At 57.8% G+C, this 26,896-nt stretch overlaps 1 protein-coding gene and 1 long non-coding RNA gene across 2 annotated transcripts; both read right to left on the bottom strand.

Annotated features, from left to right (window-relative positions):
• Positions 1-912: 912 nt before the first annotated feature.
• PXDC1 (PX domain containing 1) lies at positions 913-26,667 on the bottom strand. Its single transcript, XM_082345548.1, has 5 exons — positions 25,934-26,667; positions 13,180-13,271; positions 12,601-12,718; positions 5,595-5,706; positions 913-1,930 (listed from the first exon to the last, which is right to left on the bottom strand). The coding sequence occupies exons 1-5, from the start codon at positions 26,187-26,189 to the stop codon at positions 1,813-1,815; spliced, it is 696 nt and encodes a 231-aa protein (XP_082201674.1). The 5' UTR covers positions 26,190-26,667; the 3' UTR covers positions 913-1,812.
• On the bottom strand, positions 16,990-24,452 carry LOC309607252. Its single transcript, XR_014232329.1, has 3 exons — positions 20,982-24,452; positions 19,883-19,928; positions 16,990-19,766 (listed from the first exon to the last, which is right to left on the bottom strand). It is a non-coding gene; the product is annotated as an uncharacterized lncRNA (long non-coding RNA).
• Positions 26,668-26,896: the final 229 nt, after the last annotated feature.

Genomic DNA, 26,896 nt, shown 5'->3' with positions numbered 1-26,896 from the left:
TTATTCATGAGGAGTTCTGTGTGTGTTCAGATATATCCTTTGCTTCTTGTTTTGTGAAATACTTGACCTCAATTTCTATCAATAGAGGCCACAGCACAGGCCCTGGTGGTGGGTATGACTTCTCTGGAAGACAACTGGGCAACATCTTTCAAATGCGGGGACATAACAAATGGGTCTAGAAGATCATGTTTTTCCAGAAAAAAAAAAAAAAGAAGCCAGAGAACACGCTGATGTGTTTTATAGGAAAACAAATATCCAAACATCTGAGATCTCACTGTGCATTGACTGGAAACAGTGAAGCTTCTTGCATGAAAGCTGGGGGGTTGGTGTGTGGCTTCGGGAGCCAAGCTGGGCCGTGAGGGGGTAACACAGCCCCAGCGAGCAGATGCGCTCAGGGAGCTGCCATCACTGCGGTCCCAGAGCTGGGGAAAAGTCCCCTGCAGAATGTGGGTAACGAGGAAAACCCAGGAATCAATGATTGGAACTTGGAAGGTGGTTAGCTGTGATCTATTCTAACCCTGCCAGGCAAGGGGCCCCGTCCTGTACAGACCTGAATTTTACCCCCAAGAGCAGAGGGCAACTGGTCGACCCCACTGGCCGCCTGACAGCCTGTTTGGAAGCAGGCTGCACCCAACCGAGCACAGCCGGGAGCAGAGGGGAATGCAAAGGCCACGGGAAGCCCATCTGCTGCGCAGCTGGGTTCCAGAAGGCTCTCCGTGGCTGCCAGCAAGGAGCATGGAGAAGGGGAAACCCTAACTCAAAAGAACACTCTGTTTACTTTCCAGTTTGGACAGATCATTCCCCAGGGCGAGAACAGCACATTTCCTAAAGGACAATGAGACGGGAGCGCTGGGGGCAGCCCGGAGGCGCAGCGTGTGGGGCAGGGATGACAAGAGCCACACCTTAAACCAATAAAAGTAGGGTAATGTGTTTTATTTAATTAAAATAGATTAAAAAACAGACTGTGTAAAAGAATTAGGATTCTCAATAATTTACTATTATTTACACGAGAAATTCTGGTCGTTAGTATTCTCTGTGAGGAGATGAACACGCAGAACCCAGACCCTCCCCGAAGGCAGAGAGAGACTCGCTGGGGACACTCGGTGACCTCCCGATTCCCGTCCACTCAGGTGGATATGGCGAGTATATCACTGAGATCTTGGTGACCGGCAGGAAGGGGGACCCTCAGCCGCCCGGGGGCCACTGCGCTGTCACCCCTCGTAGGAGCCCAGGGGGGAACTCCTTCCTCTCGGGAGAATCGTCACCACGCAGAGTTCATCACACGGGCACCAGTCAGTGGTTCCCCTGTGCCCGCAGCCAAAACCCCATTCACGACCAACCTTCCGCAAACACTCCCTTGGCTGACGTGAAGCCCCCAGTTTCTGGATAGAAGATAAAAAACAGGAATGGAAGCTGCACATCCTGGTTTCCAGGGAAATCCTGGATGACAGAACACACCCGGCTGTGTTGTCCAGAACTTGGTGGCTCACCAAGATGCCACGCAAAATGTTCCGTGCGCTTGTGGAGGGAGGGAACGCGGGGGGAGGAGCAGGTGTCCAGACCCGGCCCGGGACGTCCTGCAGGCACTTGTGGCCCCTCCAGGCGTGGAGGGGGCGTGTCCTGGGGATGCATACACAGGCCGCGAAGACCCCTAGAAGCAGCAGGGGCACCGGACCCCCGTAACCCGACTCCTGGTTGTCGGAGACTTGGGGTCTCCATGGGCGCGGGCGGCTGGGCAGGCCTGGTCCCTGGCATGATGGACTTCAGCGGAGCCACGGTCACCAGCTGGGGGAGGAGGGCCCCAGTGGAGACTCAGTCCAGAATGTCCGTCTCGAAAGGCACCAGGTGGTAATAGGACAGGTTGGTGACATAAGCTCCTGGGTCATCCCCATCCTCCAGCTCGGAGGCAAACTCACCGCCGTTCTCAAACCTGAAACGGGAAGGCAGAGGTGAGGCCGGGGCTGGCTCACTGACCCCCGGCCCCGCTGAAGTGGACAGAGGGCAGACGGTCACTGGCAGGAGGGTCTCTGGATCAAACAGCACGGAAGGGCTCTCCACCACACCGGCCCATCCACCACCAGGCTGCGTGTGGAGCGAGTGTGGAAGGAACCGTGATTGCAAATTGATCAGTCACATGGGCCCGACTCCAAAACCATCACAGCTTTGGTTTTCACTGCCTTAGAGACTGTGATTTACTCTCACTGACCAATACTGAGGCATCCATCCGTCCACCCACCCATCCATTTATCCGTCTATCCATCCATCCATCCATTTATCCATCCATCCATTTATCCATCCGTCCACCCACCCATCCATTTATCCATCCATCCATCCATCCATCCATCCATCCATCCATCCATTTATCCATCCATCCATCGATCCATCCATCCATCCATTTATCCATCCATCCATTTATCCATCCGTCCACCCACCCATCCATTTATCCATCCATCCATCCATCCATCCATCTATCCATCCATCCATCGATCCATCCATTCATCCATCCATCCATCCATCCATCCATCCATCCATCCATCCATCCATCCATTCACACAGTGAGTATTTCTCTCTCCATCTGGGGATTATTCTGGGTCAGGCTCTGGGGACACAGAGTGGACCAGGCACAGGAACCTGCCACGTGCTGGGGCTGTGGACCATGGCAAAGACGGGTGAAGAAGGCCGTGTGGTCCCAGCTCCCAGCCTGACTGCTTCCTGGGCCACATGCACACACGACCAAGGAGGCAGGAGTCGTCCAGGGAGGAGCTGGGTGAGGGCAGAGGAGGTTAGTGGAGGGAGGGGCCCTTCGTTTGGGTCCTGCATTCAATGTGGGGCGTTACATGGGGCGCACGGGGAGAGCTCAAGGAAGGGCTTGTGCCCCAAATGTGAGGCGGCCTAAGTACCTTCTCAACATGGACTCCCCAGGAGTGGGAACCATCTCCACGCCCTGCCTAACCCAGCCTCGGCTTAAGCACACTTGCTTAAGCTGGAAAAAAAGGACTACAAACTTTAAAAGATGCCTCACAGAGAAAACAGTGCACGGAGGACCTTCTCCCCAGGAGGGGAAACAGATGCTGCCTGAACCTTTTCCATTGTCCCCAGCTAAGAACCAGTCCAAACAAAGGGGAGTGGCAGAGGGGGCGGACGCAGGCCCTGCCCAGGGCAGCGGAGAGGGCCTGGGGCCACCGAGCACACTGTCCACACTGCCCCTGCCCTGAGGCCTCACAGGAGTTCAACTACAGCGGGAAGCCGGGCAGTGGCGGGCAGGGCACGAGGCGCCCAAACCACAGCCGCCGGCCTGGCTACACTGGCTGGGGAGACAGCCGGGAGGGGGAGGGGGAGGGCGGAGAGGGGGCACCCCCAGCACCCAGGGCACGTGGGGTGGACGGGGTCCCAGGGAGGCCTGCCGCCTCTAAGTTGCAAGGGGGAAGCGGAGGAGGCGGCGACGGCAGCTTCGAAATCAGACAGGAAAGGCATGGAGGCGGGTTTCCCTCTAAGTCCATGCTGACGGGCGTGTGTGGAGATGCGTGGAGCCCTGCGTCCGCGCAGGCAGCGAGGCCAGAGGGGGCCCTTAGGTGCAGGGAAAGGCTCCGGGCAGGCGAGGGACGGGCCCGGTGGCGGCCACGACACAGCCCTGCCCAGCTGCTTCCTGCCCCTGCTACCCTTCCTGCCCTCAGATCCCCTGAGAACTGGGGAAGGAAGGGGACCTGGGATGCTCGGCCGAGTCCAGGGTCCCCATCAGCCCCCGTGGTCCTCAGCGGGCCTGGCAAATCCCCGCTTCTAACCAGTGAGGACAGGGTCGGGGCTCGCCCCAGGCCTGGGCAGAATCTCCCGGAGCCTGGCAACCCCTCCAGCCAACCAGGGTGGTCACAAGGCGGAGGCCCAGCCGTCCTGCTCTCACACCGCCACCAGGCACACGTCCCCACCAGGCACACACACTTGGTCCCTGAGTGCAGGGGGGTCTCTGGTTTGAGTACTGTAGCTGCTCTCCCCCAGGGACAGTGTGGGGACCGACAGGTCCTAACAGCGGGCCCGGCAGCGTTGCTCCACAGCCTTGGGGCCACACAGTCGCTGTCGAGGACCACTGAGGACAGCTGTGGCCAGGAGAGGCTTCTCTCTGTGACCTCCTGCCCCTGGAGTGTTCAGACAGACCCTCCCGAGAGACAGACGGCAGCAGACCATCACTGCGGGGCTGCCCGAGGTCAGGCACCTGCAGAAATGCCCGGCAAGCCCAAGTTCCCTGGAGACGCTCCCGGGCCGCTCAGAGGCCGACATCTCCTTGTTAAGCTATCCTGGGATCGCAGAGGTTTCCCCGCGATCTTTCTCTCCCACCAACCCGGCGCTGCAGATTGAGGGTGGGTCGCCCTGGCCACGCAGGGCCCCGGGCTGGCTGGAAAAGTGACATTACAGCCCTTGCTTTCTCTCCATGTTTCTCCTCCAAAACGATTCATGGTTGAACTTCCTTCTCAGAGCTGGCCTCATGCCAGGGGCAGAGGGCCTCTTGGGGCCTCTCAGAGACAGAAAGGGTCCCTGGGATGCAGAGCCAGAGCCAGGACCCTGCAGCCCCTGGCGGTCCACCAACCACTCCACCAGGACAGGCCCGGCCAGAAGCTCTTCCCATGAAGCAGAACCTCCATCCGTCACCGTGTGATCCACGTCGGCAGACGCTCGGACCCACGATGCCAGCTCCGAGTTGGCTCGGGGGACCCTCGGGCTGGGAGCTGTCTGCACACACACGGTGCGTACGACGTGCGTGGTCCCGGCTGAGCGCGAGGCATGGCGGCAGTTGGGTCGGTCCTGGTCCGCTTTCACGTGGGGCTGACGGGGGGCGGAGGGACCCCCGGACTCTGAGAGGCCCCCTGGTTCCGGGCTTGTGCTGGTCAAGTGCCCGCGGGAGACCCTGCGCTTCCACAGCTGCCTGGGGGTCCCAGAGTCAGGCGCCCACGCTCGTCACCTGAGCCTTCAGGAGACCCTGCGAGAGCACGGCGGTCCCCCCCGGGGCAAAGAGGAGCCAGGAGACGGGAACGAACCCCCTGAGCTCGCACAGCAGGGACAGCCCCGGGCGTGGCCTGGACCGTCACCAGGGCCGGGTCCTGCCCGATAATCCCGAGACGGCTGGCAGCGCCTGAGGTGGCTTTCCTAGAGCCCCCATCGTGGTCCAAGTTCTGTCGCCCGAGGAAGGAAGAACGGAGGGCAGGGGGTCTTCAGCTGCCCGCTTCCTCTAAGCTGACGCATCCTCCCCCGCTCAGGGCAGGCCCGTGAGCCACAGAAGCCACCTGGGAGGCGACGAGAGGCCAACATGCAGCTGACGCCCAACCCCCCCCCCCCACCCCAGGAGACCGGGCCCCCATGAGGAGGCTCGTGGCCCCGGACCCCCCAGGGCCCAGCACAGCCCAGACCTGAAGCCAGGCAACTCCTCCTGAATGCCCCCCCTCCCCACTGCCAGCCGCATGGTCAAACTCTGTCCCCTTCCTAGAGCCCCGAGCGGGCAGGGAACCTGGCCCGGGCGCTGGCTGACGGCTCGGGACCTCGTGTGTAAAACGACACTCGAAAAAAAAAAAACAAAAAAAAAACGACACTCGAATCAGTGCACTTACAGGTGCTCCGAGGGGTCCACAGCTGCGTGCTGGTCTTTTCCGTTTGGTATACTGTGGTCAATGACGATTGTTTCCGTATTTGCTAAGCAAAATCCATTGGACCTCATGATTTCTGAAAGCGAAAGCAGTAAGGGAAATATTCAGAAGGGGATCAGATTTTGAAGTTTTGAGGTCTGGGGCTCACACTGATCTCCTCACAGCCCCCTCCTCCTGCTGCACCCCCTCCTTTCCCACACTTTAGAGGATGCTCCGCCGCCCAGACCCAGGGGCCACACCTGCTGACCCTACACCAGTCAAGAGGGGCATCTCTCCCCCGCAGAAAGGCACTCTGGCAGTCTGAGCGCTCTCGCCATATGCCCCCCCTGTGGGTTTGAAGCTGGAGCAGAAAGAGGCTGGGTTTCGGGCCAAGACGACCACACACGACGTGGGCTCTGCCCAGGTCACCTGATCTCTCTAAGCTCTCACCTGTGTCTCAGGTGAAGATAACACGGCCCAGGGTCGCCGTGAGGATCCAGCGCGATCCGTGTGCGTTTTCAACCAAACAGGTGACTTCACCTTTTACTTTATATAATCCTATATATAAACTGACTCCTCACCAACAAGCACAATTTGGGGTAATTTTAAAAGGGCAACAAAGAGATCGTCTTTGTGTGTCTACATTGGCTGTGTGGTTAGATTCCAAGTGCAAAGTCTGGTGCTCACCAGCTCTAGAAGGGGAGGCGGGGACGGGGAAGCCCGGGCATCGGTGGTGGTGGTGGTGGCGGGGTTGTGGGGGTGGGTGTGTGTGTGTGTGTGTGTGTGCGCGTGTGTGTGGAGGCGTGGGCAGCTGAAACAGCACCGGGCTGGGAGCTGGGACTCCCTGGCGCAGCCCAGCAGGGAACCCCGAGACACTGGACGCAGTGTCCTAACTGGAAATTTCAAAACTGTCCTGGATGATCTCCAAGGACCCTTCCAGCTCTAAGAGCCTATTAGCCCCCAGGCTCCATCACGTCATCTGGTCCATTTAAACGTAAGTGCACTTGACTCCCCTCTCCAACCTGGGGAAGCTCTTACTGACATTTCCCGGGGACTGTGCGTCCTTCCCTTCCCTCAGTGGATCACAGACTCTCCAAGGATAGACCTGGAGGGTCACCAGGGCTCCCGCTCCCCGTGTGCTGTCTCATCCCCAACCTCAGCCCCTGGTCATCGAGCTCCGCGCTCAGGGCCGCATTTGTCCCGTCAAATCAGGGCCTTCACTTACCTCACCTTAAAAACGTGCTTCAAACAGACTCTAAGCTCCTGCCGGGTTCTCACATCCAATAATCATCATCTTCCCACTTGGGGCCTGATGCATGGAAACGGCTCAAAACAGCCCTTCCTCTGGCCCTGGCACAGGCCACAAGGATGTCCCGTGCTGCCCCGTCCCATCGGGCATCTGATGCTATTGTTGTTTGCGGGGTTGTTTTATTGCTTACATCGTACCATAATTTAGATTATTTTATCCCCATGTACAGATTTGCTTTTTTTAAATAAGTGCAACTGTAACTTCCTATTTACTTTTCATCTTTCTGGGTATTTGATTCTCAGTTCTTTGAATTTCTCTCTATGTGAAGACACTTAGGGAAACTACACAAAAAAAAAGAAGAAAAAAAAGTAGAAGATTTCCTCCTTACCTCTGCCTCCCAGAATAAAATGACTATTCATCAATCGGATTTGCCAAGTAATGGCTAAAATTTCCAATTGACTTTCTGGAGAAGTGACAGCGCTCGTTTCACCGGCCTTTCGAGGTCGGTCACACTCCACGTGGCATCAGCACGTGGCTCTTTCCCGACCTCCTCTCCCTGGCTGAGCCCACCCAGAGCCCACCCGCCTCGGACAGCCTCTAAGTCATGAGAAGGAGCTGAAAACCAGTGAAAAGTCAGTGCTTGGAACCTCTGGGGTCAACTACACCACCAGGTGCAAAAAGAGCACGAAGATGTTGACCAAAGCCTGAGTGAGCAGACAGACACTGCAGAGGACGACACCCCGACAAGAGAGACTAAGATCCCCCTGCTTCACGATTTAAAACGCACAACAGCACAGAACCACTTTCTTTACTGCTTTTATTAACTGACTCAAACCTGTCCCAGGAAGCACGTAAAACCTCAGGGACCTCAGGACGGCCTGCTGACAGCCCCCAGATCCTCTCTCCCACCGCCTCCCAAGGGAATTTGGAGGGGAGGATCCTACAAGTGAAAACAAACGTCAGTGCTGCAAAACATTTGTGAATGTCGCCAGGAGTCACCTTGTATAGGAACTTCCTAGTCTTTCTTAAATGTGAGATTTGGAGCTCTAGAAAGTGGAATCTAGAAAATGGAACCAGCCCCCAAAACAAATTTGTTACAAATCATTCCTTAATTATCTGTGCAGAGAAGCCAATTGTCTGCAAGGCCAGCTGGGCCCTCCAGGAAACCACTTCTGCCACTTAAGCGTGGGAAGCAGGTTACTCCTTGCTTAGCTTTTTAGTCTGTGAAATGGGAATAACAGTATCCAGCTATCCAAAGGGGCACAGGTGTGGATTAAATGAGACGGTTTTTATAAAGAATCTACCAAATGCTGGGGCTCGTAAATGGTAGTTATTGCTGTCGTTGTTCCAAAGGTCCTCATATCTGTTGGGTCACCCAAATAAAAAGAACCAAAGGAAATGTTACGCTTACTGAAAAACTTCAGCATCTGAAGCCTACCTTCAAATATACTGAAAATGGGAATTTCTTAGAAGTCAGCTTAGTACCTACAGCCAAAATCACTGGTCCATTTAATGACTTTAATCACATACATGGCCAGTTCCATGAAATAGTTCCTTTTCAAGCCATTTTTTTGCATACAGAACTTTTTTCACATGAAGAAGAGTCCTGCTTTGCCATTTCTTATTTCTTAAAACTTTTTCGGAGCTAATTTTAGAATTACGGAAAAGTTGCAAAAACAGTATAGAGCTTTCAGATTGCTCAGCAGCTTGTCCTTGGGTTAACATTTTACATAACCATGGTACGACAAGCAAATCCAGGAAATGAACATCGGCACGATACTCTAAACTAAAACCTCCTGCACTTGAGTTTCACCCATGTCCCTCTGTCTGTCCTGGGCCCGGCCCGGATCCCTCGGGGCAGGAAGAGGCGGTGGTTCAGCCTCCTATGACCCCTGACGGCCTCGAGGGCCTCGGTCTTGCCTCATCTCTCCTGGCTGCAACACTTGGGACGCGGACTGGTGAGTCTTTCATTGACTGTGCCTCAATTTGCCTGGCGCTTCCGTGCTTGGACAGAGGTGGACGGTCCGGCAGGAACCTGCAGGGACGCTGCCTTCCCTCGGGCATCAGATCAGGAGTGCGATACCCACAGGCCTTACTTATTCCTGGGATGTCGTCTGGATCTCTCGGGTCAGGAGGTTTTGTCCAAAATGAGGGTACTATCTCTCTCTGTGTAGTTAAGAACTATCCTGGTGGAGATGCAAGTGCAAATCCTGCTTCTCCTTCAACTTTCACCCACTAATCTCAGCCTCTACCAGTGGTCATTCCTGCAACAATGACCAGTGTCTGGCTGGTGGTGATTTGCTATTTTTTTACTTGCAGCCCTGTTTTCACATGCCCCATATGCCACCATAACTCAGTTCATTAATTCATCTATTCCTTTTTTTCTGCGGACAGTCTCAGCCCTGAAAGCATTCACACGCTCTCTGATCGCCTTTCCTATTTTACTTTCAATGTCTCCAGCAACGGAACAAAACCCAAAGCCATGCCTTTTCATTAATTGGAGACCAGGACTCTCCCCGTGTGGTGAAAATTAAGGTTAAGACCGTACAGATGCCTGGTTACTAAAAACTGAAATTATATTTCCAGCCTTCCCAAACCTGAGTACTATGATTTTGGGGGCCAATATCAATTAATCCAAGCAGCCAGACCAAGGCTGAGGTTTATGCTTTCTTTTAAGCTGCACAGACACAGCCATGGTGTAGAAAACTAAATTTAAGTTTTCCTAGACTTGGTAATAAACTTTTAGATTAACAGGGGATGAAGAATGTTTAAGGTTGCATTGGTCCAAAGCATCACCTAAGAGGCCAGAGCACTCGCCGGAATCGTGGCCCCGGGGGCGGCTGGTTCTCACACCATGGGTGTCTGGCGCCATCTAGTGGAGCCCCTGACCCCTAGCCGGTCAACCTAGAGGTCACCGCAGGAGGCCTGAGGGTGGGCCAAGGTCAGGGCTGTCCGCCACGGCACCACCTCCCAGGATGCCACATCAGAGGCTTGAGAAGGTGCTGAGAAGTCTGGGGGAGGGGGTGACAGCGGGCACGGCCGTTTCCATGCACGAGTGGAATTTAGCTGGACAGCAGTGGACGTGGACGGCAGGGTTTGTGGGGAGGGAGGAGACAGGGCCCAGCCAGCAGGAGGCCCAGGGCCTGGAGCAGAGGGGTCGACGGTGACATGGAAAGCCAGAGTGACCACAGCCTGACATGCCCAGGATGACAGGAAATTCATAAAGAATGAGCCAGGAAGTCAGGTCCGGGTGGCCCATGTTGGTACTGAGGACACATCCCGGGGAGAGGCTGGGCTGCTGGAGCCTCGGCCCTCGGGGCGCCCGGCTCTCCGGGTCCTGAGGCCCAGCGCCCGGGGGCTCCCGAGTCCATACGCAGCGCAAATATGGGCCCAGACGGAGGAGCAGGGCTTGCCCACGCGGGACCAGGCCCTCCGGGGCTGGCAGCGCTCCTGTAAGGAACGGTTCCATTAGAAGTGTTTCTGAATTTGCCACATCCTTGTCTCAGTATCCTTACTTCCTCGCTCAGTGCACAACGAAAGCACGTCTCACACGCCGTGGGAACTCCCCCGCCCAGCCCCACTCTCCTGTACACGGGAAACATGCGCTCAGGCAGAGGGAGGGCCAGCGAGGTTGGGGGCGAAGATCAGAGGGAGAACCCCTTCGACTGATTAGAGCGGACGAGGAGGAGGGACCCCCAGGCATGGGAGACACTCAGCTCTGGAAGGGGCGACCCCGCCAGCTTCCCGCGCAGGGCTGCCTTCAGGCCGTGGTCTTGGTACGAGGCTTCAGGCTCTCTGCAGCTGACTTGTGATAGCTGTTTACCAGCCCCACTGTCAGGCAGCCCCGTGTCACCAAGTGTTCCGTGCTGAGCCACGGTGGCTGCAGGGACTGCCCCCCGCGATGTCCCCAGGACCCGGGCTCCCGGCCTGCACGGGGAGGCCGAGGCCCTGCCTTCCCAGACCCGCGTGCCAGGCCTCCTGGGCTCGTGGGCAGGAGGGACCCCAAACCTCTGTCCTCAGTCCTCGAAACAACACAAGAACACAGTTAAAACCCCGACGTGGGACCCCAGCGCCACCCCTGTTCAATCCTGTCTCCTTCCTTTCAGCGCTCCGGGGTAAACCTGGGTCGTGCGTTTATCCGAATCAGCAGTAAAGACAAGGCACTAAGAGGCTGGGGACGCCAGGTTGTCGCCATCAGAAGCACCTGTATGCAGCGCCGGCTGTCCCTCTCACGCCCTGGGGCCTTTGGGGTCAACCTGCGCCTGCCACCAACCCCAGGCCCTGAAAGGATTCTGCGGCTCTCGGTTCTCCTGTTTGCGCAAAACAGAAAGAAATAAAGCAAGATGGAGATGCCAGTGCTGGGGCTCTTCCGTGCAAGACTAAAGGGCAGAGGTGCCCACGCTCCAGGTGACAGCACACGGAGCCCGACACGCTCTGAAGCCTCTCTGAGCCTTGGACACTGGGGTCCCCGGACATCCGGTCAGGAGGGATGACCGCCATTTTCACTCTCCCGTAGAGAAGGTTCTAGATGCTAGGCACTAGCTAAGAAGGGGCCCCCAACCCCCTGCTCATCTTCCTAAGGACACACACGAAGCTCTCCCGGGAAGATGACAAAAGTGGCAGACACGCAAACCCAGGCTGAACCCCGTCCTGCTCACACACGGTCAGAGCGAAAAGTAACTTTTCCGTCCCGGGTTCCCAGAACCTGCCAGCCCCGTCCGCCTCGCCCCAGCACACAATTAAGGAATCTCATCCTTGCCATGGTACATCACTCAGTAAGGACACTTTTATACCAGTGACGTCAGTCGTCACCCCAGTGTGCCCCCTCCATCTTCCCATCACTGGGACCCAGTTCCTTTTCAGGTGACGGCTCTGGGCTCAGGTCCCCTCACCTGCTGACTCTTCCCCGTCACCTCCCTCTGAGTCCCCCTCCTCCACTCCTTCCTCTTTCCTTCCTTCCACTCAGAACTCAGATGCTGGACACAGGGACCCCCCCCCCACCTCCCCTCACATCAAGGTGGCCTGTGGGATGTCACCGCTGGCCGAGCTGTATCCCCTCTGCGCCCGGCAAACGCCCACACAACCTCACTCAGGCCAGACAAGTTGCCTGGGGAAGCCCGGTACCTGAGACTTCCAGGACGGACCTCTTCTCCTACAAAATGCCCCTCAGAGGCTTTGCCAACAGCACTGCAAAAACAGAGTCTAATGTTGTAACAACACGTGCGGCCCAGATCTGAGGAAGCTGCCACCGGGCTGAACCCAGGCTTCCCTCGCTCCCCCCTGACCCGCAGGACGGCTGGCCATCCCCTCTTAGCGCTGCTGACATTTGCCAGAAGGCTCAACCCAGCGTCCACGCTAAGGAGACCTACACCGTGTGTCCCTTTCTGTGCCCCCGCCCTAAAGCCAAGAACAAAGTCAGTGTTGTGCTAGGTGGACTCTTATTTTTGCAGGCTGGATGACGCATTCCAGTAATTCACTTCAAAATGCCTCACTGATGCTTTCATCATAGACCATTTAAGTACGTTCCCATTTATACGCCAGATAACTCGCTTTGGAAGTAGGAAGAGTGTAAACTGCAGGTCAGTAGGTAGAAACACACCGTTTCCTAAAAATCGGGAAACGGGCCCTCCCCTGCTCCTTCCACCCTTCTGTTGGGCTGTCTTTCTGGGTCCCAAGGCGGGAGGTGTGTCCAGCACGTGGACAGTGGGCTGGGAAGGTTTCTGGTGGCCCTGTGGCTCTCACCTGATATTTTCACCGGACTTTGAAAGCTGGGTTGAATTTTATGGACGTTGTCATTTTTTAACACCTGATCCAGGGGAGATCTTTCAAAGAAGGTGAGCACAACTTCTGACCTGGAATACTGGGAAGAAACACGTTCATTCCTAGACATTTTCCTCCCGCGAGGCAGCCCGTCTGACGCTGGTGGCCCCGCACTGCTCAGACTGCGGGACTGAGCGCGGACGGGGCCGCTTCCCCACTCACCTGTCAGGTGCTCTGGCGGCTCGAGGCCCACAGGACGGGGACAGTGGGAACAGTTCGCGCCTGGTCTGCACCAGCGTTCACGCGCGTCCGTCTCCCCTCACTTTCCAGTAAACCGCGAGCCCGTCACTTCCGCTTCCTCCCCAGGGAGAAAGCACCGGAGCCCCCAGAGCCCAAGGAGCCTTCCCTCCCTGGGCTTACACCTGACCCCACCTGACGCTTCCAGGAAGCGCGCCCCGGCCCCGCCCGTCCGCCCGCACCCACCTTGCGCACCCACCTTGCACACCCACCTTGCGCACCCACCTTGCGCACCCACCTTGCACACCCACCTTGCACACCCACCTTGCGCGGCATGCTGATGGCGGCCTTGAGCAGCTTCTCCACTTCGTTAAGCCTGGTCTCGATGTCGTGGGCGTCCTTTATGGCGACCAGCCCTGGGATTGAGACAGAAATGCCTCCGTCAGAAAAACAGACCAAGAAGTGTGCTCCCGAATTAAATACAGGACAACAGGCATCCCGCGACGGGGACGCCACCCCGACGTCGCCCTCCACGAAAGACACCTGGGAGGTTTACTCGGCCTCACGTGCGTGCAGCCTTGCCCTGAAAGCCCGGCTCTCAACCTCGTTTTAAGTTTCAACGACCCAACGAGTGACTAACGCGTGTGCTGCAGTGGACACCGTCCGTCCGAAAGCCACAGGGACACCATCAGAGGCCTCTCCGAGCGGGACGCTCCATCCACACCCTGGACAAGGCCAGAGCTCAGCCCCCGCCAGCGCGGTGGCCGTAGCCGGGGGAGGCTGGACCCACCAGCCCCCAATGACACAGCTGAGGTGACCACAGGCCCCGTGGAAGCAGAGCCTATGTTTAGACAAGTCATTTAGATACCGGCTTTGGAAGGGAAAAAAATCACATCTTTACCCAGAGAAAACCAGCGTGGGCATGACTCAGCACCTTCCAGGAATCGGCTTCTACCCGCGTTCCGGTTACCGGAAGTCTCGACTGGCTACTAAAAAGCGCAGTATTCTGTCTCTAAAACACGAGAGCTAGTGGCACAGAGACTCGGGGTGTGTTTCTGTCTTCCTTTGAGCAGTGCAGAGCACAGACCTTCCCAGCACAGCTTCTACACATCAGCTTCCCAGGGACGGAGCAAGTCAGATTCCCAACGGCATTTCACGTGACCCAGGATGTTGGTCCCGGCGAGCTACGACCAAACCACAGAGGCTGAAATCCCAGAACTATTTTCAGTCACTGAATCCCAGTTTTCAGAAGTTCTGGTTTTGTTTTACAGGTGAAAGGGTTGTTCATTTTGCAGGCAGCTCACTAAGTCCACGTAGTGTTAAAATTAACCTCCTAAACTACGTGATTGAAATTAAGAGGCCCCAGAACACGTGGTCCATGGAAACCAGGGGCGCCCCAGACATAGGGCGAGGGCACTTCTGAAGACCTGGGCTGAGCAGGGGGTCCCTCGCATTAGCTGGGGTCAGGAACGTCCAGTCAAGGCCAGGAATCGGTCCCTGGACTTCCTGGAGCACAGGCCGGGTGCACCTTCACCTGGGGGCCTGCTTCTCAGTGGGCTATCTGGCCCTGCCCACCCTACCCCAAGCCACACGGGCCCAGGCAGCTAGCCAAAGACCCCAAGCCTCGGTCCACACAGCCTGCACCAGCAACCTCAGCACGACTTCCCAGCCATCGCCAGAGAGAGGGGCCCGGGCCACCTCCTCCCCTCTCACCTAGGCTGCCTGGCCCACCCACCACCCTGCAGGCTGGGGGCAGCGAGAAGGGAGAAGGAAAACACCAGGGTGCCAGAGTCTCAGCCCTGAGTTCCTTGTTTAGAATTACACACACACACACACACGCACACACTTACACACACCCCTCTGTGACCTCTTGCTTGCTATGGACAAGTCTACAGAGGAAAAGAGGGACTCTGAAAAGTTGTTTTTAGAGACAGGACAATTATGTAAATCATCCCCACAAAGAGCTTCTTTATTCTAAGACAAGCAAAACTACTGTCATGTTTCAATTTTTATTACATCTAGCATACTGGTGTTAAATCACTCGAGTTTATGACACAGTAGTTGTGTTTTTGTATTCTGTAAGGACAATTTATAGGATTAGCCTCTTGTCTGGTCAATGCATATAGCATATTTATACCCATTTTCTAGGACGTAAAGCATGTTTAGCCCACGGTTGGGTTTATAACCACCAAGGGTACCATTCAGTCAAATAAATACATTCTGCTCTATGCTGATCTTCTTTTAGGGTTGCCAGAATTAGCAAGTAAAAAGCAGGACACCTAGTTCAAGGCGCGTTTCAGATAAACCATGAATAATGCAATAGTATGGATAGACACACTAAAAAATTATTCAGTGTTTATCTGAAACTCAAACTTACTTGGCGTCCTGTACTTTACCTGGCAACCCTATCTTCTTGGTGACCTGCTTTCCAGAATGAAGCAGAGAAAGGCAAGAAGTACCTGGTCAGGCCTCTGGGAACACGTAAGTGTGTAGGCTCAGCGCACAGACCCTGAGGATCCCAGCCTCACCCACCTCACCAGCTCCGTTGCTCTGTGACTACCACATCCTCATCCCAACCCCGAGGAACGGGTCCAAGCCACCAAAACATGGCCCCCACGCCCACAGCACTGCCGCTGGGGGACCCATTCCCACTGGCCTTCCCCCACCTCCAGGCTCGAGTGGGAAAATCCCAGCAACCCTTAAAGGCCGCGTGGGACACACCTTCGGCTCTGTGAAGCCCCCCACCCACCAGGTGGGACTCGGTCTGCTCTGAGCTCTGGGAGAGCTCCATCCACCACACCTCTGCAGCACTCACCGCTCTGCAGCAGACCTGCTCCCTCCCCTGTGCCCTCCCCCAGCCCACCTGTGAAGCTGAGTGTAGGAGGTGCCCACGGTCAGCCGTCAGCATAGGGCCTGACACTGACACCGACACCCGCAGGGGATTCACTGGTCGCTGGCCGTTTGTTGGTGGAATAAAGTTGCACAAGAGAACAGAGTCAAGGACAAGTTATATCTGTGTGTGTCCACCAGCCTATGGGTGCCAACTGCATCCCATGCTTCTCGGCGTCACCCCAGCCGGATCCCGGCCAGCAGGCTCAAGGTCACAGGCCTCACAGGAGAGCTGCCCAAGACCAAGGTGGCATCAAACCCACTGAGTTGCCGGCCACTCTGTTTGGTTCTATCTGTGGAAGCTGCAACCTTATCGCTGCCTTTCACCTGCCTTTATGCTTCTGAGGAGAAGCCAAATGGTGCTCTCTGGAAATGACAACATGCTTCAAAACAAGAGGGGCTGAAAACATTTCAATGGCGAAAGAACATGCTGGAATCCCTCCTGCAAGAACAGAGTGACAGGGGATGGTTTTTTAACCTTTGGCTTTTGGTTCGGGGCCCTTCTTCATAATTTATTTCCCCGTGGCATAGTGGCTTCTGGGTGACAACCAAGGCGAACGGGATCAGCGTTCCCACGGTGCGTCCTCCTTTCCCCAAGGAAACCCGTCCACGTGAATGACAAGGACGCTCACCTCTTCCCTGGGGAGGGAATCAACGGTGGGGATTCATGAAGCTATGGCTTCAGCTGGGCTGGCTGGTATCCACCTACGGGCGGCCCCCAAGGCTACGTGGCCCCCACAGAGCCCCCCCCCCTCACCCCACATCAGGGCAGGAAGGGGTCACCACTGGCTACGGGGCTTCCAGCGGCCTGGCCCTCTTCAAACGCCAGCACCCACATTTCCCGCCTCTCCTGGGCCTGGAAATCACCCTCCTTCAGTTGTTTTAAAGGTGTTTCCCATTAAACAGGGAGGTGTACTAAATGCGGAAGGAAAACATTCAAACAAACAAACCCAAAACAGTGCAGAAATGAAATAAATCTTCCTTTAAAATTTCATGTCTCAAAACCCACTGAGGTCCGCCCCCATCAGGTTTCTCAAGTTCACAACTGTTGGAAGCCGAGACACCTGCTGGCAACACCCAAGACCAGGATCAATTCTCAAAATGACACGGCACCAGGCGTGGGTGTGAGCAGAGCCCACATCTGGGGCCTGTGTCATTGCCCAGGACAGATGGCATATGGAGACCCCCAACGACGTACAGGCAGTCGGGGGGCTTTCTGTTCTACCTGCTGTATTCTTCCTTTGTGACCCAAGAGCTTTGGCTTTTGATGACCGGCAGAGCTTTTCCAAATGTCACTTGTTTACAGTAACTATTTTAAACTTCACTTTCAAAAATGTGCTTACGTACAATAATTTAGGATTATCTAGAACTTTTAGCTTTTGTATTCCAAATATTGTTGATTGAACGAAAACTGTGGGGATCTTGTTTGACTCAGTTTTACTGTCTGAGATAGTGATTCTAAAAACTGCAAGCGGATAAAATGGTTGTAAATTTGCAGTTGGACAGAAAAACTCAGAGCCCCCCATTGGTTATGAGGCTGCCATTCCAGGGCCGGCCAGCAGGAGGCGCCAGCAGTCCACGGAAGGCTTGGGACGCAGTCCAGCGAGGACGGCGGGAAGGGATGCGGTCCACCTGCCACACCCAAGTTCTAAGGAAACTGACTCAGAAGACTTCACAGCCCCAGGAAATTTTCTAATTTCTGATAAAGCATCATCACTAATATAATCTCAATTTTTAAAAATTTCACTCTACACAATTTGTGAGGTGAGAAATTTATCCAGATATAGCCCAAAACTGTCAAAAATTTGAAACCGTAAGATTGATAACAGGACTATGTAAATTTCAGTATGTCAATTTCACATCCCTTTGGGGGTTGAAATTCAGCCTTGAGCAGCCAGGGTACCCCTTCTGTCTAAACTAGTTTACCCTTGAAAATCGAGAACTCCAAACGAGCTTCTGTCAGTTCCAGGGTTAGGTCTTTATACAAACACAAACACCTGACTCATTCTGGGAACCCAAACCGAACCCAAACTGTATCAGCACAAAGGTCAGGCTGAGAGAGCAGACACAGACCAGTGTCCTAACCTCAGACACCTGGTCCCACGTCCTACTTCCGTGGTTGGAGGCTTCGGACTGAACATCTCTGGTGACCGTCCCCACCTCCAGGGACAGACCCAGGGCTGAATCTGGCTGACCGCCTTCTGCCGCTGTAATTCTGGGAGTGAAGACAGAGGCTTCTCGGGTCAATTGGAAAGGAGTGTCCGTTACCCAGAGGATGCCGGTCCCTTAAGAGGAGACTCCCATGGCAGAGCCCAGGGAAAGCTTCTGTGATGTGGACTTTCCAACTGAGCCAAAGAAGGCATAGTTCAAAAGTCCATCCACGCAGAGCCCAGAGAAGTAGACGGCTCGGGCGAGGTGAGGAAGGCACTGTCACGAGATATATATTCTTTAAACGCTGAGCATCATTCAAATTTTGTAAATAAAATATTTCAAAATTTCCAGGAAAATCCTCAATGATTACTTCCCAAATACTTGTTCTCTAAATAGGTAGTCAACATAAAACCAGCAAGGACTCACTCAGCGATGAGCTTGAGAGTGTAACCGAGGGGGTTATTCTCTGCTGAACTCAGGCATCGCGACGCGGCCCTCGCTCCCTGGGAACCCGTGGCGACTCTGACCTCACAGGCTCCATCCATGGGGGTCCCACCCTCTGCCCCCACGCCCAGCCCGCTGCACACAAGGCTCGGTCCTGCCCCCATCGCCCTCCCCGGGCCCAGTGATGCCCAAGGCGACACTGATGGACAGGATCTTCTCCCCGCCGTCTCGCCAAGGACGAGAAGCAGGGCAGGGAAAGTAGGCGGAGGAGAAAGAAGAGCAGAGACAAGATAACGGGTCCGGAGGCCCAGGGAAGGGGCTGCGGGAAGACTTCTGTCCTCCGCTTCTTCCCAGGCCTGTGAGATGCCCGCCTCTCACCACGTCCCTCCCCCAGTCCCTCCTTCTCCGGCGCCTCGCTCTTCTCCCACCACAAGCAGAATTCCTTACTAAGCTTCAGACTCAACACGGCTAAGGAGTCACTCACTCCGCCTTAGTCTGCCTTAAGACTTGGAAGGAATTTAGGGAATAAACACCAGCCGTCCCAGGCTCTCAAAACAGGAAGCACTTGATCCCAAAGGGGGCACCAGGGCGACAAGACCTGCCCCTACATGCTGGCCAGGATGATGGACACAGGGAGGTGTCACCAGGAAAACCCAGCAGGGAACCTGCCTCTCCAGGCAGGAGGCCCGAGGAGGGAGCAGCGCAGGGGTGAGGGCGAGAGCGGCGCGGGAGGGCTGAGACAAGCCTTACACACCCCTGGGGGCCAAGGGGGGCCCGGCTCTCCACCCAGGCTCTGCCCCCGTGGCAGCTCTATTTCTCATAGAAAATACACACAGAGAGCATCTGCCCCGGAAAACTGCCCCCGAGCCTGACCCACGCCAAGCACCAAATCCCAATTTCTGGACCAGCAAAGCCCCAGGCCTGGTCGGTGGGGGTCCCACTGAGGTATCGGGGTGACCCCCTCCCCAGGCTCTCAGGCGCCATCGCCGTCCCCACCTCCCTAGGACGGGAGGCTGGAGGCCACACCCGGGGGCTGGCACCGCATCCCCACCGGGGGGGGCTCTGGGTGAGGGGACGCCGCCTATCCAGGGCAAAGGGCAGACGCTCTGCATCACGCGGTGCTCACACGCCCAGCAGGGCTGTCGCGGCTTCAGCGCTCACAGCGGCCGGCCATGCAATGCCACCCCTGCCAGCTTCTCAGTCCTGCAGCAGTGGCTTGAGCTGAACCACCTGCCTGAAGTCACGTGGGAGGGAGCAGGAGACAGAGCCCGAAACTGCATCCTCACCTGCCTGGTCCCAAAGCCGGGGCTCGGTGCTCGGTGCTTTCGGCCACTTAGCCCAACCTCCTCCCGCCGTGACCTCGTGTCCCCAGGCGGGTCAGCCAGTCTCGCAGGGCCTGGGTTTTCCCCTGCGGGAAGCAGGGGGTTCTGGTGGCAAGCAGGCACCGTAGTAAGAGCCTTAATCCCACGTCCGCTCCTTCCCTCCCCCAACCCTCGGTCCAAATGCTGCTCGTCGTGTTTCCTGCTGACTGTAAGTCACACACCAGCAGAGGACGACGGAGGTGCCTCTTCCTCAACGTGCAGCACGACCTGCAGTGTAAGTCGGCAACGGAGCAGGGCCGCCGTGTTCACCAGCAGGACTCACGTCGGGGCGGGAGGAGCGGGGCCCCGCGGGGTCTGCCTGGAGGACAGCGTCGCGGCACATGGTCTGTGCTTCTGTGTGACACAGGACACGTCCTGTCTGTGCTGCCACGGTTCAAGGGAGCCCAGGCCCGACCAGAAGAGAAAGGCGCCCGGCCCTTCGCCTCGGCCCCCTCCCTGCCCCCGTCACGGGGAGGATTTGGATCCAGGGCCCGGCGGTGGCGGGGGGTGGGGGGGAAGCTTCTCAGGCCCGTTCAGGGACATGGGGACCATCTTTTCGGTGGTGATGACCGAAAAGGCTGGTGGATGTCTACTGTCACCCAAGGAAGTGAATGTGAACAGAAACACCAATAAAAACGATTTCAGTGGGACAACGTCAACCCCTGGTAACGCCACGTCCTCACTTGCTGTCCCCTATCGACTCTGCTGACGGCCGCTGTCCCTGCAGGACGCCCTGCACCAAGGGGCCGGGCCTGGGGCGCCCGTGGTCGCCTGTGGGGCTCATCACTCCCGGCCAGCTCTCCGCAGCCCCGCCCTGCAGCTCCACACCGAGCCTCACGGAGCGGGCACACCGACCCGACGCTGCTTCGTACCTCAGTGGCTTTGCTGCCACCTTTCGCTGCACGCCCATCTTCCCTAGTTTTGACTGCTCCCGACCAGAAACACCTCCTGCCGTTTGGAAAAGTGTGTATAAAAACACACAGTGGAGGCACACCAGGCCCAGACTTGTTTTAAAAAGAGAAAAGGATGGCGTCCCTGGGAGTCAGCCTGAGGGCAGCCAGATGCTACCAGCGGGTCCCGGTGCTGAGATGCAGAACCAAGCTTCCCCTTGGAAATCTGGTGGGAAGTAAGCGAGGCCTAGAAGCTCCAGAACGAACAACCTCTGTGAGATTCTGGCCGTTCCTTCTCTGACTGGGTGTTAGCCTGAGTCACCTGGGCCCACGGCACGGTCTGAGCTCTGACGGATGAGACCAGGGGACCACAGAGCACGCCGTCACTTACGGAGGAAGGAGAGTCCGGACAGGGAACTCGGAACAAAGCCTGAGCGACAGCAGGGTGCGGGTCTGGGAAAGAAACATAAAACCTTAGGAAGAGAGGAGACAGCCGGCTCCCGGGAGGCGGACGGTGCCAGCACCAGACCCGGGTAGACGGCAGAGCCCGGCAGCCCTATATATGGAAGAGATTCAAAAATAGGTGTGTGAATCAGAGAGGTCACCCAAAATGCCCCAGAGAAGTGAAAACTGCCCCTCTCCCCGTTAGAAGGGGCAGGACCCCCTCCAGGGAAGCCATGCATGGGGGCTGGGCTGTGAGGGGGGAGGACAGGACCCCAGCCCGCTGCAGGGCCCGTCAGGCCGGACAGAGGCGGCCTCTGTCCCCCTGATCTGCTGCCCCGACCTGTGGGCGGCCTCTGCTCTCTTTCAGCCACTTCCACTAAGAAAGGAAACTCGGGGCTCTGCAGTTCACCCCCAGACCAGATGGCGATCTACCCCCGCCTGTTTCGGGCAAGCGCAGAGCTTCTCCCCGTCCACGTGAGAGCAGGGCCTGGAGCAGAGCGCTGTCCCCCGGAGCCGTGGGGAGGCGGGGTGTCCCGGCTGGCGGACCTGCGCCCAGGCCTCTCTGGTCGGTGCCGGACGCCTTCGCCTCTGCTCCTCCATCTCACGTCTAACAGAAGGTCTACGAAGACGCAGGCAGAGCCACGTCCCCGGTGACGGGGTGAACAGCCGTTACCCCAGCACCACGTACAGGATCTCAAGGAGGGGCCTTATTTGGAGAAAACGCTAAATAGCGTGTTCAAAGCTGGGCCCTCCGTCAGCTCCCCCTGCGGGCTTTCTGCATCGCCCAAGGCTCCCCACACCCACATCTGGTCTCTCCGCAGGCCCTGCACGCTCCCTCCCAGACGCGTCCGCGCTTGACCACTGCTCACACCTTCCCGGTCTCCCCGGCTCCCCTGGCCCTTCTCCAGCCATGCTCAGCACAGCAGCCAGAGTGCCCTTCACACCAGGTCGCTCCCGTTCCAAGCTCTCCACCTCCGACAAGAGCCCCACGCGGAGCGTGGTCCGCCCACTCCCTACCCCTGACCTCCCACTGCTTCCACCCCCTTCTCTCCCCTCCAACCACAACGGCCCCCTCAGGACGCCGGGCCACCGGGCACACGCCGGCCCCGAGGCCTTTGCACTTGCTCTGGCCACTGCCTGGAAGCTCTTCCCCAGGCACCCACGTCGCTTCCTCCCCACTTCCTCCCAGTCTCTCCTCACAGGTCACTTCCTTTGAGCCCTTCCGGACCAGCCCATCTGAAAGTGAACCCCTCCCTGCCCCTGCAAGTCACAGCTCCTCTCCTTCCTCCCTTCTCTTTTCTTCTGAAGGTGTAGAACCTTCTAACATTTTTTTTAACTTATCTTGTTTATTATTGGATTTCCCCCACCCCGAATATAGGACCATGAGGGCAGGGTTTGTCTGTGTTGTTCACTGCTGCATCCCCAGCACCTAGAAGATGTTGGTGCAGGGGAGGCATCTGGTAGATACTTGCTGAGTGAATATAAAACCAAAGTGTTGATTTGACAGTAATCAGGGATCAAAGGTCACCTGACTACTTTGGAAATAGAATCTGTTTCTACAGTGATGACTTCATAAGGCCTAAAACGGGTGTTATTTTTAAAAAAGGATCAAAATAATCCAAGAGCCCCAAACAGTCATTGGGGAAATTCTGCATGCTTGTCTTTTAAAGCGTGAACCTTCCCAGACGAGAGACGTAACAGGCAAGAGACCTTGCCACATCTGGTCAGGAGCCCTGAACCATGGTAAGTATTACGTAAAGGGGATTTAAGGCAAAGACTCGGCCACACCTGTGTCAGAGTGTGGGAAGAGCAGAAGGAGACACCTTGGTCACCCAGAGATAATATGCACGGAAAGCAGCTGCCTCCCTCCCCCAGGCAGGGGGACAAGAAAGGAAGGACGGGTATATCAGATCCAGACGCAGAAGAGCATAAGGTGAGAGGCCAAGATGCCAAGGAAAAGGATAGAAGAAGCAAGACTAGTCCTGAGGGCAGCCTCGCCCAAACAGAAGACCAGAGAGGTGGGCTACTGAGCCCCGTGCCGCCACTCCACGCAGGCGTTTAAACATCTCTGCGCACGTGTCACCAGGAAACATACACGTTCCACGGACAGACAGCCAAGGTTAGCACCAGTGTGTGTGCAGAGTCAAGGAACAGTACTCTCTGCACAGAAACACTCTCCCACTGCAGTCGTCCGGGGGCCAAGACAAAGCGCTCAGCATCCCCTTCAGTGCACGCAGAGTCAAAGATGCAGGTCGGACCCAAGGCTTTCCCACCCTCTGGAGGTGTTCAGTCCTACATTTACAAGAGCTACCAGCCTACTGCCAGCACGAGCTCTCAAACCTAGACTTGCAAAGCTTTTTAAAGAGATGAGCGGGCCAATGTAACCGAGCCCAGAAATATGCAATAGATTTAAACTGAGGGAATCTGATGGGAATTACACTGAGAAGACCTGGCATCTCTAAAACAGCACACACATCTGGATGCTTTCTGTGTGTACGGTTTGTATGTCCAGACGATCTGTTTGTGCAAATAGTAAATCCACCTGGAAATAAGGTGAACTCTTCTTTTGCATTATGGCGATGTATTTTACTTGGCAAACAACTTCCCTGGACTTTCCTTCCTTCTAAGGAAGGAAAAGGCCTTCCCTTGGGTGTACAACAAACTCAGGTGGTGCTGGGGGAGGGGTCAGCTTGCCTCCAGGCAGAGAACCAGGAACCAGAGGGTTAATGTCGCCTCTCCTCCGGCCCCGGGGCCTCCACCTCCTCTCCTCCAGGGGCGCTGAGCTGGCCTTGCAGGAGGCCCTCTGGCCAGGACTCCAGCCGAGAAGACGTTCCCACAGTCCATCGTGGGCTGTTCGAAAGGCCTTCACACCCAACCTGGTCCTCATCTGACTGCCCCCCCGCATGCCCCCCACCAAGCCTAATACCCATTTCTTGCTGATTTTTCTCCCTTTAGACACTTGAAAGCAGCTATCACACCCCTTCTGCGCCTTGTTTTCTCCCTGGCGGTCACCCTCTTCCTGTCTCCTTGCGGATGGCCCACCCTGTGGAGGCACTCAGTGCACTGACACCTCGCAAACCCAGAACCAACCAGGCACAACCTGCACGGGGCGGGGGGGCAGAGCCCAGGGCGCGCGCGCGTGCACAGCGCAGCCTAACCCTCCTGCTCCCGCAAGGTGGTTTCCTCCCCAGATCCCAAGGCGACCGAAGCTCCGCCCTCCTCCCCACCTTCTGTGACCCTCACCAGAAGCCGCTGAGGGTGACAACAAAAGCCACATTTGTGGAGGGCTTACTACTGCTGGACACTGAGCGTGCACTCCCGTCCGCACAAGAAAAGTGAGTGTCAGGTCCTCTGTTACAGGGGCAGAGCCACGTGGGGAGCCTGGAGTCCCAGCTGAGCTGGGTCCTCTGACAGAGTGAGACCTGGAGGGCAGGCGGGGGGGGCAGAAGGGAGGGCAGGGGGAGGGTATGGGGGGAGGGCGGGGGGAGGGTATGGGGGGAGGGCAGGGGGAAGGTATGGGGGAGGGCAGGGGGCGGGCAAGGGAGAGGGTGGGGGAGGGCATGGGGGAGGGCAGGGGGCGGGCAAGGGAGAGGGCAGGGGGAGGGTATGGGGAGGGCAGGGGGCGGGTATGGGGAGGGCAGGGGGCGGGCAAGGGAGAGGGCAGGGGGAGGGCAGAAGAGCGGGGGGGGGGGGGGGAGGGTATGGGGGGAGGGCAGGCCCTCCACCAGCTCTCAGGGGCTCCTGTTTGTTTATGGCCCGCCTTGTTCCAGAAAGGATGTAAGTCACTGAATAAACAGCTGTTCCTTCATCTAAGCTTTCCGGATTTGGGCATCCATTTGATAAATTAAAAATATAACAACACACACACCCAAACAGTAGATCAAGGTAAACTGCTGCCATGCTTGAAATAATACTAAACTCCCTGCAGAAGAGCCATCAAAGTGAGACTCTGGGGAGCAGGGCCTGCAAACTTGCTGGCTTTGGGAGCCTTTCCAAGTGACGCGTCTGCCCGAGAATGTGTCATGAGAATGAGCTAATTATCCATATAATTCACACACTGGGGTGGGAGCTGTCCCGGGGAGGGGGGGCGTGGGGCGGAGTGGAGATCATCCCAAGACCTCAGGCAGATGGGCAGCTTCAGTAAATGCCCCCAAAAGGGCCCCAGGGATCTGCTTAGAGGAAGGCGCTGGGAAGTGTCACCAGATTCTCAGCGCTGCAGGTGGTCACGCGTGTGTGTGGGAGGGGGCAGGGGGGACCCCAGTCCTCGCGCCTCGGCTTCAGCCTCTCGCTTCCTCTGCGCGGCCTCCAAAGTCCAGCCCGCGGGCCAAGGAGAGGAAACGGGAAGCCACGCAGTCCCTGCGAGCCAGGAAAGTCACAAGGCCGGGGAGGAGGCCTCCGGGCTCATCAAACTCGAATGCGGACCCACCCTGGTGGCCCCTCCCGAGGAGGGACGGAGGCCGCGTGGCACCTCGCACTCGGGCTGTCGGTCACCGGGGACAAGAGGCGCGGCCCTGCCGGGGGAGGCCTCGGAGGGGGCTGCCAGACACGACGCGGCCCCAGCTGGACGCTGTCCTTAACTCTTCCCAAACGTTCCCCCGGCCTCTCCGGCCGCGGCCGCGGAAGGGGTCGCAGGGGCCGCCCGACACTGGCGCTGGCCGGTGGCTCGCCTTGGGGACGGTCAGGACGCCCGTCTGGCCGGCCTCGGGCCCCGTGCGCCGACTCCTGCGCTCCCGCCACTGCACTTCACCGCCCGGGGGCGGGCGGAGGTCTGAGGGCCCCTGTCCCGTGCCGGGGGCCGGGATGTCGCCATCCCCGCTTAATAACCGCCCCTGCGCCCCCCTCCCTGCACTTCAAAGGAGCCGCCCCGCCCCCCTGCCCCCAGGCCGGGCCCGCGCCCACCTTCGCGCAGCGGCGCGAGCGCCAGCTCGGGCCGGTCCTCGGGGAAGGCGTCGCGGAGGCGCTGCCACAGGCGGCCCAGGTCGGCCAGGCTGCGGTGCAGGTAGAGGACGCTGCGGTCCGACCACTCGGTGCGGATCTCGAAGAACTCCTCCTCGTCGCCGCGCCGGCTGACGATGAGCCGGCGGATGCCGTTCACCCAGCAGCCCCGCACGAACATGTTCACGAGCGACGTGCCCTCAAACACCGCCGAGGCCATGCCGCGGGCCGAGCATGCCCCGGCCGGCAGGGGGCGCGCCCGCCCGGGCCTGGGTCGGCGGGGGGTCCGTCTGGAGCCGGGGTGTCTGTCCGGGGCCGGGGTCCGTCCGAGGTCTGTCCAGAGTCGGACAGATCCAGGATCTGTCCGGAGCCGGCGCTGGTCGGGGGCCTGCCCGGCGCCGGGGTCTGTCCGGAGTCGGGCGGGGTCTGTCCGGGGTCGGCCCGGCCTCCGCGCGCTCTCCGGGATGGCGCGGCGAAGAGCCGCTGGGCCGGCCGAGCGGCGGCTTATAAGGCGCTTCCCTTCGCGGGCGGCGCGGTCGCCGACGTCGAGGCCGCGGCCGCGTCCGCCTTCCCCGCCTCCGGGCGAGAGGACGCGCCAAGCAGAGGTGGGGGGGGCCTGGCCTCAGCACCCCGCGCCGCCTCCCGAGCCCGCGCTGCTGGGGCCGCGGGGACCCCCGGCCGCCTGGAGGGGCGGAAACCCGGGCGCCGGCCCCGCCCCGCCCGCCCCCTCCCTCCCCTCCGGGCCCCGAGCCGCCGGCCGGGACCGGACGAGACTGGGCAGGGAGGGCGGGCCCCCGGGGAGACTTCTCTCTTTCCGTTTCTCGATCCTCGGAAACTGTCGGGTCGGGGGGCTGCGCGCCCCACCCGACCCGCGGGGGTGGAAGCTGCACGTGTGCCGGGAGGGGGGCGAGGGCGGGGCGCACCCGC

This window comes from Balaenoptera borealis, assembly GCF_965194805.1.
Source record: "Balaenoptera borealis genome assembly, chromosome: 12".
Classification (NCBI taxonomy): domain Eukaryota; kingdom Metazoa; phylum Chordata; class Mammalia; order Artiodactyla; family Balaenopteridae; genus Balaenoptera; species Balaenoptera borealis.
This window is presented reverse-complemented; position numbering and strand designations above follow the sequence as displayed.